The sequence below is a fragment of the Astatotilapia calliptera genome, chromosome 10, assembly GCF_900246225.1.
Source record: "Astatotilapia calliptera chromosome 10, fAstCal1.2, whole genome shotgun sequence".
Taxonomy (NCBI): Eukaryota; Metazoa; Chordata; class Actinopteri; order Cichliformes; family Cichlidae; genus Astatotilapia; species Astatotilapia calliptera.
The window spans coordinates 3,097,360-3,110,317 of NC_039311.1; the positions used below are offsets into that span (position 1 = coordinate 3,097,360).

Consider the following 12,958-nt stretch of genomic DNA (forward strand, 5'->3'; position numbering starts at 1 on the left):
AGCGCTCAAAAATCTGTCAAAAAACATTTTAGTACGACTTTGCTAAACTACGAAGCCACAGGCTTAATGGATTGTCGGAGCATTATGACTACTGTAGTCAGGAGCCTCGCAGAGTAATCTGGGTCCTAAACTCCGTCCATTTCAGGTCCCAAAGTCAAACAAACACTGCGGCATCAGTGAGAGTTAAAAACTGTCTAAATTCTTTCATCTTTAATAAAATGATCAGTGTTGCTGCTTTACCAGGTGTAACAATTAAGTTTAACATCCAGGCATCCATGAAAACAGAATTTAGTAAATTTAATGGAGTTAGAAGTTAGCAGGAAGTTAGCTCGCTAGCTTCCACCTAAACATGATATAGCATGTTCTGAATGAGAGATTTCTGAAAAAATTCAAACGTACAGCTCTGCTATCACTTCAAACATAAATGAAGACAGAAAACTAAACAGCAGTGGCGTTTGTAGGGTTACTGAAGTTGGGCTAGCTGGTATATAATGATGTGCAACATGATCGCTAGCGACACAGCTATGTTAGCATAACATAAACACAGTGAAGCTGGAGGATGAACGCTAACTTTTTTCCACTCGATAAAAGTTAACGTGAGGGTTCCTGATGGTTAGGGACAAATGCAATGGCATGGCAGAATGCTGTAAACGGACCAAACTTCAGTCAGGAGAACAACTGAGATAATCCATCCACAATACGAGGTTAGTCATTAATATACTGCAACAACACGGGAATAGAGCAGCTGCGACAGAATTCAGTATTAATGATTCAATGGTACGGAAGTGGAGGAAGCAAGAAGAATGAGTTGAGTAAAGTTTGACTTATATGACTGCTTTGTTTGCTTAATGCGCCTTATAATCCGGTGCGCTTTATGGTCCGAAAAATACGATACTATTACTTGAGTAAAGAAGCAGTTCTTCAACTTTTGCAGGAAGATCTGTACTTATACTTGAGTTACCAGTGTGTGTACTTTATCCACCTATGGTTGTAACATTGTAACACAACAGTAACACATTTAAAATGTGCTTATTGATGATGTCAATTTATTTTTACTGTACTCCATTTGACCTTTTGTGTACATAAATAGGTCAAAACACAACAACAACAATTAGCGAACGGAAAAATTAAATAATGAGTGTGACATAAATAAAACAAAATAAAAAGTTATGGTAAAGCTTAATAAAGTTAACATAACAATAACAGTATTAAGTACATACGCTGCTGTTAACTTTTTAACAATAAAATTAAATATCCAAAAATATATTGACACAGTTACTCTTCTTTCTTTTCTTTTTTTTTTACTGTGCCTTAGCATTCAAAATCTTTTCTAGTATTTGGTGCAGGGCAAGAAGTAGCTGTTCCTCAGCACACGGTACAGCCTCCCGCTCCACATGGCGTACTCAAACATTTGTGGTCCACTGTAGAGGTAGGTGTACCCTGCAGAACAGAGATGCTACATGTTAGTGCTGCATAACAGACCAGAGGGATTTTTAAACATGTTAAAATAGCAATCATTCATTACATGTAAACTCAAAAGATAAAAACAGAAATATCAAAAACAGAAATCATTGTCTCGTTTCAGTGGTCTTCAAGCCTGAATTGCTGCTCACCTCCTTGCTGCAGAGCTGCAGTCACTTTGGAGGTCATTCCCAAGAAGGTCTCATCCACCTGTTTGGGGAATCCCTTATCCATCTTCTTTGTGGCCTCATTATAACTGGGAAAAGAAAAATGTATTTAGATTCATCTAACATTTGTAATACAACTTGTAAGCTGCTGTATGAAAATCAGTTGCCTAATTTTCTCAGGTCTTAGTGGAACACACCTGTAGTATTCACTGCCTACAAAGAACAGAGTCTTCCCACTTTGTTCGTCATAGAGGGCCGCATCAACTTTCTTCACTTTTTTAGGCAGACCAAAGCTGGATATTGGTTTAGGATAGCCACTTACAAGATCATAGCCGCTGAAAGCCCACACCTGCTGACCTGTGAACAAATAAGAAGTAGACTTTATAGTAAAGCTATGTAAAGGCACAAAAATGCTGACTTCAAAGGAGTGCTGCATTAGGTGGACACTGAGAAAGCATACCTTTAAAAAGTAAGACACGGTCTGATTGTTGGCTCTCATAAGCAGCATCAATGTCAACAGGGGCATCGGGCCAGAAATTTGTGATGAGAGTTTGCTGAGGTGTGTTGCTCTGAGGGTGGTTGCGCCAGAAGAATCTGTGAAGACACACAGAAAATGTACATTAATGTAAATGATCAGTCAGCAAATCTCAGTAGCTCAGGTATTCATGCATTTATTTTGTGATACCTGTCCTTGAAGAAGAGCATCTCTCCTCGCAGTGTGGCAACAGCATCCAAAACCATCGTTGAATCACAGGCATCAGGAGTAGTGGGGGCTGTAGGTCCAGGTACAATGATATCCTCATTTGGACCTGGAGGTAATTTAATAAATATCACACTGTTGTAAGTTGTAAAATTATTTATGCACAGGCTCTTCTAAGATTTTTGTCAACTCAAATATTTTTAATTGAATAAAACCAAAAAAAGAATTTAGCACTCACCATAGAGGGACTGGATGCCATTAACGTCATCCCGGGGAAGAATATAGGTGTCAGGGTTACTGTATGAGTACACTGGGTACATGAGAGCACCGGGGTCATTGGAGTGAGACAAGCCCAGAGAGTGACCAAATTCATGGGCAGCAACCATAAAGAGGACGTAGCCTGAAGTAGAAAACACAGAATGACAATTGGTTACAGCTAAGGATAACTCAGGTCGCACACTACAGAGTAATAATTTGGACACCACAGTTCATAAAAGTAAACAAACTTACCCGTGTTTGAGCGGAACGTGAACGTTTCATCTTCATCAAAATGGGCATCCCCTCCAATGCCATCACCGGGAGCAAATGCGTGGGCGAGAGTGCCATCAGGGCCATCAAAGGGGTAATAATCACCATGTGCTGTTAGAAGATAGTAGTTTCAGGGTTGGCCAAACAAAACACAGACACTAAAAAAGCTTAGTGTTCCTGACTGATAGGTGGGATGATCCTGTCTTGTGCAATAATACAATAAAAACGTTCAGTGATTATATTACTTAGTGTGTTTTTAGACTCACCCCGGCGACCAAAGGAGATCATAATATCAGCAATGCCGCTGTAGATCCTTGTGAACCTCAGTGGAGTGACTTTGGCCCACACCTGCAGAGCTTTGTCTATGGAGTCATCCACCTCTGCCACAGACATGTCAGGTGTGTAGTTCTCTATCCTGCAGAGCACAACAATAATCAAGAAAATCATTAGTGTGGTCACATTTTCTCACGTTGTGTGTTATGTTGTGTCTTTAGATCATTCACCTGTATGTGAGGCTGTTTTTCTGCCATTTAGCGTTGTTATCAAAAGTGGAGAAACGAGCGACCTGTTCATCGGGAACCCCACAGCGGGGCTTCTTCATCATGGCCAAAGTGTCAGCATCCAGAGACCCGGTGATCTGGAGACCAAAGAATCTCTGCATCTCAGCCAGCTTCTTGTTCAGCGGGCTGATGCCCCTTCTGACAGCTGGACCCTCCTCCTCTGTGAGGTTGAAGAATTTCTTCAGGTAGTTCTGGAAGAGAGAAATATTCAGAGCTTTACACTCAAATATCTGTCAGCATGTTTAAGCTCAAGAAACAAGACAAATAACAACATGGAATGGACAATTAAAAATACAATTAAAACACATACCTTTGCAAAACTTTCATCTTGCCCAGTAATCTGAGATACTGGCATGCAGTAAACTGCCACTGCCAGGCCAAGCAGAATGCTCAGAGTCAAAGTCTTCATGCTTCCTCGTTGTGTGCAACTTGTGTCTCAGTGCTGTGAGAAGCTGTTATATAGGCTGGAGTTTGGATGTGTTGAGTAACTACCTGCCGTCAGTGACTAACGAAATGCTCCTTTTATGGTGAAGAGGGGAACTCTGGCTTTGATTGCTCATGACGGTGTTACATGTACAAAAAACCCCAAAACACTGATGTTGAATCATTGTTGCAGTTTGCAGAGGAAATTGGTCATGAGATAATTAGAACAGCCCCAAATATGTAATTATCAGATTTTAGTTCATTTGATTTTTATTCAGATCTGACTTCCATATCCCACAGTGTGAAGAAAATCAAATTGATTTAATGATTTTATGAAGCTCACAGAAGCTCAGCTTTCAACTTTATGAAAGTTCTAGAAATAAAATTAAAACTATTCCTATTTTCAAGCTCTTGTGCAGAATTGACTTTATAGCTGATTTAAAGCAGATTTAAACATATTTGAGGATTTTCTTTGTGTGTATTTGTTCCAGAATTATTACTATTTTTATCACTTTATTGTAATTTAGTTTCCAGAGCTAGTTTCCTTCTTAGCTGTAATTATTTAAAAATTATTTTCTCAGTGGTAAATGGCCTGTATTTGTATAGCGCTTTACTTAGTCCCTAAGGACCCCAAAGCCCTTTACACTACATTCAGTCATTCACCCATTCACACACACACACATTCACACATGGTATTTGGTATCTGGACTTAATAAGCTCAGAACAGTTATCACAGTTAGATGTTCTTGTCACATTAAACACTTTCACCTGTGTTTTCTTGTAATGGATGTGTTAACATAAATTTAATATTCTGTCAAAGACTCAATAGAGGAATTGAAAGTGTTTTTTTTACTATGAACACTGGTTTTTGCACGATCCAACATGATTCCAAATGAAAAGAAGTATTTTGCCAGGAATTGGTCATGACATTGTCAACATTTCTATTATAAAAAAATTCAAGTCAGTTTATTCTACACATTCAATAGTGCCCAACCGCACAAAGTTTTGGAAACTGAAACTTTTTTTTTCTGTGAGTCGACTGCAGGTGGGTGTTTTACACCTTACCTGTAATTATCCCCAAACACTTTGTGTCAGTGTTATAGGAAAACTACATTTCTGTCAGTGTTACACAATACTGGACACAGGGATGAAGAGTTTTGACTTTATAAAGTAATGTTCAGCCTCAGGTAAATTAGGCAACAGCAGTAAAAAGACACACACACACACACACACACACACACACACACACACACACACACACACACACACACGCACGCACGCACGCACACACGCACGCACGCACGCACGCACACACACACAGTGAATATGTTTCAACATAAAAGCAAAGATGTTTTTTAATCAGGAAAATATCAAATTTTCTTTGCTAAGTAAAAAATAAATCCCTCTGATGGAACGACACGAGCTTAAAATAAATGTTACATTTGGCTGAATAGCTCTATATCACATGTTGATGTTTGTATAGAGAGATTTAAAATTAAAATTAGCAGCAAAATTAGATTAAAACACACATTTCAAATCATGAAAACTGTACAAATTCCAATGTTACATCACTGTATTACACACTGAGGTAAGACTAACCACACACTAACCACTTCTCTATTTTCTGTTCAATACATTGTGGTTATTACTGGACGTAAAAGTTTGTGTATGCATGCACAGCACCGTCAAGCTCCAGGGAAAGCATTACTTCACTTATCTCCTCTCTGTCACTGTTTCATTGCCTTCCTTCACTTCACATTCCAGCAGCTCATTAACACGACTGATAGAGTGCACACGTTTGAAGTTGGAGTCGTATTTGTAGTCCACGTTTCCTTTGAAGAAGTGCACAGATCCTGTGGGGAAATCAATATTCATTTAGAATTTGAAACTTAAAATGTATTGTGGCAAACTGTGTTTGCTGTATGGGGCAAGGACTGTCTGTGTACAGTGCATTCAAAAGTATTCATAATGAAAAGGTTTAAGTACCTTGGATAGTACTGCCTTGGTTATAAACCTTTATACCTTACATCTTTTTTTTTTACTCTATGTCTATATGCAAGTATTTTCCAATCACAGTTAGTGAAGATATTCTATTAATCTGAGAGTCAAACAGCAAAGGAGCAGAAAACTATGAAGTGTTAGTGTAAATGTACTGTAAATTTTGTTGGATTGAATTTCTTTTTATGAGAAATTGACATTTTAAAGGGCTCTAAAAGAAAAGTGATGTAAGTACCATCATAGAAGACAGCAGCATCTATAGGCGTTGGGATCTCTGGCCACTGCTCCTCAACAGACATTGGTGATCCCTCCATCAACCTTTGTTCCTCGTTGTATCTACATTATCACATATAATAATAAAATATAATAGTTATTTTAGAAAAGCAGAGATTAATGTCAGTATTTTCTTGTTTATGGATGACAACATTTCCATGGGAAGTGTGATAAACTACATGACTACTTTACTTAAAGCACCGTTTTGATGACAAATAGTCAAGTTGGTGACAACAGTTGATTCTGCAACCACTTGTACTAGAGATGTGTAATTTTGTATTACATCAAAGCGTAAGCAGGAAGCCTGTCTGGTTTAGACTGGTTCTCACGCAATGATGTTCTGTTTCTATGTGTGAAATAATAACAGCACTCACACATAGCCATACAAAATTCTTTAAAGTAAATTTTACTTATTTTTTTTAAAGTTTTCAACAGAAGAGGACAGTCTGGATCTCATATATCTGATTGCTCTTTCATCTACTATCAGGAACACCCATCTATGTAAGATGCCAACAGTGGAAATAGTTTCCTGTCATCTCATTGCATAAAGGTGATTCCAGTACATAAACATGTCTCACACCTCTCCATCTACATCAGTCAGTAAAGATTAAATGAAATGGTTAAAGATCAGACAAGTCTTGCTACAGCCACGATCAAAAGTTTAAGACCACTTGTGAAATGACAAAAAAAATCATACTTTGCATATTTCAGTTTAAGCGTTGTTTTCAATAAATTACACGCTCAAAAAATGTTTTGTCTCACTCCCATTTCTTCTTGCTGCATGCTGAAGCTCCACTAGGAGCCTTATTAAGATCCAACTGTGCAAAATATGATTTTTTGCCATTTTACAAGTGGTCTTAAACTTTTGATCGTGGCTGTATATTGTTTTTAACTATTTTATGTATGGTGATCTTTCACGTTTTGAAGTAGGTAGGTGGTCAGCATAAAGACTGAAAACCGGACTAAAGAGCTTTATGATCTTACATACCTCCAACACTCATCACCAGTGAAGAACACAGTATAGCCCTCATCTCTGAAGTGAAGAGCAGCATCTACAGATTTTATTCTGGAAGGGAAGCCCAAGGTTGAGATGCTTCTAGGGAATCCTTCCTCAAGCTTTAACTGCCTCAGCATCCAGTACTGATTACCTGAAACAAAAACACTATAATAACACATGTACACATGTATTTTAATCTACTGCCAGACACTAAACCGATGGGTTTGTAGATTTTTTTTTACCCCTTTTTGTGTCTTTACCTTTAAAAAACACAACAACATTTTCCCACGTATTCTCGTAAACGGCATCCAAGTTGGCCGGTACAGTGTCTGGCCAAAGACTGCTAATCAAGGAGACACGCGTTTCCTCAAATTCAGGATGTTTGCGCCACATAAACCTGAAAAGCAGGAAGGCTATCTCAAATGAATATTCAGTTTTTCAGTTCAGTTTTCCTGTAATCCTTGGACCAAAGAGACACACTGAGAGAATTATGTCCAAGACTGCACAGATTTACATACCTGTCTTTGAAAAACAAAACTTCCTGTTGTAGTTCTGTTACTGCATCAAAGGACAAATACGGATCACATTTTGTAGGTGTTTTTGGAGGAGGCCTTTTTGAGGTCAGTGAAGTAAAATTGGGATTGACTCCTGTACACAGCAGAGAGGAATAGAAAAGGACACTTGATTACCCCTGAAAATAAAATATTGTAAATATCTTTTTTTAAAGGAAGAAAGAAAACAAAGAAAAAGGAAACAAGAATAAAAAGAAAATTACTTGAAATGTTTGTTTTACTGTTTCTGTCATATGTTTTACACCATGATGTCATTTTGCCATAATGATTTCAATCCGTTGTTCTTTAACCAAATTGTATTTAATCTTATAAGAAAACAAAATAAAACAATTGTTGTAATTGTCTAATAATGTCTAAAACTAATAACAATAATAATAATAATGAGGATTAAAAAATACTTAAACTATTGAAAAGAAACAGAATAATCTGAAATATAAGATATGAACGGATATTAAATAACTGATGGTGGCCAGTTTATAATGGTTTTGAGCAAATCAATATCATTGCAAGTTTTTGTTACACATAACAAAATTAAGCTTATGTGTGATTTCACTAAGGAAGATCTGTAATCACTGATCTGGCTGCTTTACTGGGTGATGAGCTTCTTTTCTGTTGTTTACATGTCTACAGCTTTCCCACACTGTCAATCTCAATATTCATGTTCTTAATCTAATCCAATCATCTTCTTGCCTGCCTCCTTCGAGCCAATCAACCTCTGCTTTTAGACCCTCTTTCTTACAACCCACCTCCTCCCCATCTCCATCACAGACACATTACTCAGACCTCCATTCAAGCCGGGGGGGTCCTGTCCTAACATCTAGTCTAATCGCCAAATATATTCATTTCTCTATTTCAATAAATTATGTTCAATTCTTCTAAATGACCTCTTGTTATTGAATTATTGCTGGATTGGATGTTTAATGCAAAACCAGCCAAAATTCTTGTGGCTGTTCTTTTGTCAGTATTATTATTATTTTATGTACAAACTTTCCATTTTAAAACTTCAAAGTTATTCTGAGGCTAGCGGGCTTTGCTTAATATCTTGTAATGAAACTGCGGCTAATGGTAAGCAACATTTCTGAGCTCAAGCATCGAAAGTATCCAGCAGCAACTCACCATACAGTTTTTGGATGTTTTTGACATCATCAAAGGAGAGCTGGGACTCATAGTTGGGGTCAAAGTTATATGCTGGGTACATGATAGCTCCAGGATCAGATGAGTGGGACAAGCCAAGCGCATGGCCAAATTCATGGATTGCCACAGCAAACAGGTTGATACCTGGAGCAGGAGCGCACATCATGTTAGTACTCGTGTGATGCAGGAAGGCTGTAACACAAAAGTCCCACCCATGTTTCACTAAATCACTCCAGGTTAGGTCAAATTAATGTTCTCATTCAGTCCACCAAATATGTAACTTCTGTAAAGTGCACTGTATTTCAGTCATACAGCATCTTGACAATAAGCAAACAATTATGACACACAAAACACACCTGCTGCTGCTTTCTTACAAAAAGTTCATAAGAATGCAGGTACCACGTTGATTCTGTCTAGCTTCATGTTCAGAGAAAAATTTGTGACACATGTTTTTAAATTGTTGCTTTTTGGGGGGTTTTGCCCTGGTAATACCGGTAGAATTAAAACTCCAGTCTTCATCAGAATCAAAGTGGACATCTCCACCAATGTGAAGCCCAGGCATAAAGGCGTGAGCCAGGACTCCTCCTCTGCCATCAAAAGGTGAACTATCATTATGATCTGCAACAACACAGGGTGCTATTATTTTATTATTTAGTAAATCCTTTACGCCTCGCTTTACCATCTGCTTCATTATTATACATGGATGAGGAGAACAGTCTTTAAAGCTTACCTCCACTATAGAAAAAGATGTCAATGTCAGCCACGGTCATGATCCGGTTGCGAAATTTCAGAGGTGTGACGTTGGACCAAAGCTTCCATGCTCTTCTAAAGACTTTCTGAGCCTTCAGTGCTGGGATGGGGAGTTTCTTGCTAACTGTTCTAATGATAAAAATCACCATTAAATGGATTCACCTTTACTGATGTGACACATTGAATTTGAATGCTTTTTATGTTATTTTGAGAGACTGACACCCTTAAAATTCTGAACAGTCATTCATGGTATTCATTCAGCCCTACTTCAATCTGCTGTCTCCTGCCATAACATAGCTGAAACCTGGTAGATCATTTATTACCCTGCTCTATTTTTTAACCAGTACTGAGATTTATAACCAAAACAGCATCAGACTCATGTTTGAGGCTAACATTCTGATCAGCCTCAGCTGTACTTTGTTAACAGCTAAGCTAGTTAACGCTGTGAACGCTAATCTTGTGAAGTAGCATTTACCATATTGACTACAGAAATCAGTTTTATTGTTTCTAACCTGTAGCTGATCCTCTTCTTCGTCCAGCGAACTGTTTCTCCAACTTGCTCCACATCTGACAGTCCACAGCGTGGCTTCTTCATCACTGCTAGAGTCTCTTCTGTGAGCTCTCCACTTGGAAGCAAACCAAAATACCGTTGCATCTCCTGCACCTTTGTCTTCTTATCACAGGATCCGGTTGTCAAATCATCATCTTTACTTATGTCGGTGGTCCTCTTCTGTCTTTCTGCCTTGGGCTGGTAGCCATAGAAATGCCGCAGATATTCCTGAAGAAAAATAACCGGTATTGCTAAAGTAAATCAGTTGAAATAAACATCTTTACTTTGCTGTGAAAAAGTGTTTCCCCCCTTCATCATTACCTTTTTTGCATTTTTGACACACTTAAAGTTATAACACACCTGCCCATCACGCCTTAGCTGCTGCTAGCCAGTGTTAGCAAAACTTTCTATGAAGTGGATCTGACACTGCGGTGCTCTGAAACTTTGCAAATATACTCTCATATGATGTGAGAATGTGGCGTCACTTGGTGAAGCAGACCCTTCTCAATTGATAAACCATACACTTCATATGTTGAAGTTCTGTTCTCCTCCACCTTTGGGGTATTACTGTATGTGGAGTATGTGGCTAGTCTCTAACCAGATATATAGGATGTGATTAGGAAGAATGACGATGTCAATCATTGCCACTGTATTCAAGATGGTGGGGCAACATGGTGGCTTCCACAAACTGGTGCCCACTCCTGGAGGAGTTAATTCAGAATGTATTGCTGGTAGTTACACACTAGTCAATGAATATTTATGAGTATAACAACCTGTATTGTATTTTTAACAACTGAGTTTATCATTAAAAAACTACATTTTGTATTCAGTTATTTTTTTTGTCTAACATCAAAATTCATTTGATGATCTGAAACATGTAAATATGACAAATACACAAAAAATAAGGAATGATGGCTGGGAAAATGCTTTTTTTCCATAGCACTGTATAAAGTACAAATGTTCACACATTGCCATTGTTGCTGTGGAGGAACACAAATGCGCAACCAGGCCTGAAGTAACTTTACAGTAAGAATTCCAGAAATGTCCTCAGACCTTTAATGATAGCACCGTGCAGAAACACTTTAGCACTCATGTAACTGCAGGTGTCAACATCAGACACACTCAGACTTACCTGTGTACAAGTAGCTGTGTTTCATACTCTCCCTCAGTAGAATCATTGTTATTAATATTATTAAAACTCCATAGAAGGACACCAGGAGCACACATCAAATTTATCTTTAAAATTGGTAGTAAGTAAATGGTTCATAAAGGATTTGATAAAGATGTATTTTAAAGCTTTTTTGAAATAAAGCGTAAAACTTTCAAATGCACTTCATCAAATAGTAAAAATTCTGTTATTGAAATCAGCTTCAGCATGAACATGACAAGAGTTCTAACAGTGTTATTTATTCACTGCTGCTGTCTCCTGACTGCTGTGTTATCTTGCAGTCAATGTTTTCTTCAGAAGTGGTTCACAGGCATTCACAGGGCACCCTCATAAAGAATCATTATCAGTGCACCACATTTTTCCTCAGGCGAGGCATCAAAGGTGAAGAAGACAAACCAAAAATGAATTAGTTATCCAATCAAGTCACTATATCAAAGAGATTTCTAACAACTTATTATTTATTAAAAGAGAGAGAGAAGAGTTGGTTGGTTTAAGTCATTAAAATAATTAACTGTGTGCAATAATCTAAAAGTATAATCTAATTATATTTATGAAGCCGACTCTATGCACTTTATAAAAAAAAAAACTTAAATTCAAGTCCAGGCAGGACCATTTATCAATATTAACTCTTATTTTCCAGTGTCTGTAATTCCAACCAAAAACGACAGTTTCTTAACGAAAAAAATATATTAAAAAATATATAGTAGAGCACAGATGTACAGTATAGTATTACTTGAAAAAAGTGTTGATAGTGTAATCTGCACAAATTGTCAGTCAGATATAACTGCATGTCCTACCCATACACACTGAAATTAGGTTATTGGCTTTCTTCACAAAATGTCAGTTTGATAATGTTTTACTCCTTGAAATACACAGTGACCAGGCCCCACATACAGCAAATTCCTACAAGCAGCAGTCAATATTGCACTTGAAGTAGACAATAAAGTGGGGTTCCAGATTAAACCCCTCTATGAATAAAACAACAATATCGCAGTGCAAAGACCTACAAATATAGCAGCATGCCTTCTTTTCTCTTTTGTTTTTTCTTTTTTGTTACAGGGATCATATCCTTCCAAAAATGCACAATACCTCTGCAAACTCTTGGTCAGCTGCAGATGGTCCAGGAGGAGGTTTCTTTGGCAGATCTGCTATCCAGAGAGGCAAAGCCATCATTAGAGTTTGGCTGGACATCACAAGAGGCAGGAAATAAAACCAGAGCATCTTCTTTAACTGTCAAGTATCCCAGCAAGTCAGTATGTGTTTGAGATGCACAGCTGCTGATATACAGTGCTGTATGCAAAGCTGTGGCATGGGTCACATGTTAATTATGTGCTCTTGTCCCAACAAGAACAGGAAGGTGTTTCAGTACACAGCATGGTATTCCAGAAAGTTTCTTCAAAGAAACACCAGAGCCCTTATTTATAAAGCTTCTCAGGAAAGTGTAGGAAAACAGTCCTAACTGGCCCAAAATTCTTATGTATTCATTCTGCTTTTTTATCAATATTCCTGCCATAGTAGCTACTCCTATCACATCCTGCAAAATTAAAATCACAACGGATGCTACAAAGATTAAATTCAAAATTCTTTAGAATGACTCCATTAAGCATAATCTTGCTATGGTATCTGAATAACACTGTCCATGCTACGAAGAAGAACTCCTTTCAGTTCCTGAGTTGG

The 12,958-nt window shown here is 37.8% G+C and overlaps 1 protein-coding gene and 1 pseudogene across 1 annotated transcript; both read right to left on the reverse strand.

Moving 5' to 3' along the window:
• Nucleotides 1-1,135: 1,135 nt before the first annotated feature.
• On the reverse strand, nucleotides 1,136-3,832 carry LOC113030713 (collagenase 3-like). Its single transcript, XM_026182388.1, has 10 exons — nucleotides 3,727-3,832; nucleotides 3,360-3,607; nucleotides 3,123-3,271; nucleotides 2,839-2,967; nucleotides 2,567-2,728; nucleotides 2,314-2,437; nucleotides 2,089-2,222; nucleotides 1,826-1,985; nucleotides 1,614-1,717; nucleotides 1,136-1,440 (listed from the first exon to the last, which is right to left on the reverse strand). The coding sequence occupies exons 1-10, from the start codon at nucleotides 3,823-3,825 to the stop codon at nucleotides 1,331-1,333; spliced, it is 1,419 nt and encodes a 472-aa protein (XP_026038173.1). The 5' UTR covers nucleotides 3,826-3,832; the 3' UTR covers nucleotides 1,136-1,330.
• A 1,720-nt stretch (nucleotides 3,833-5,552) lies between these two features.
• Nucleotides 5,553-12,502, reverse strand: LOC113030710 (matrix metalloproteinase-18-like; annotated as a pseudogene).
• Nucleotides 12,503-12,958: the final 456 nt, after the last annotated feature.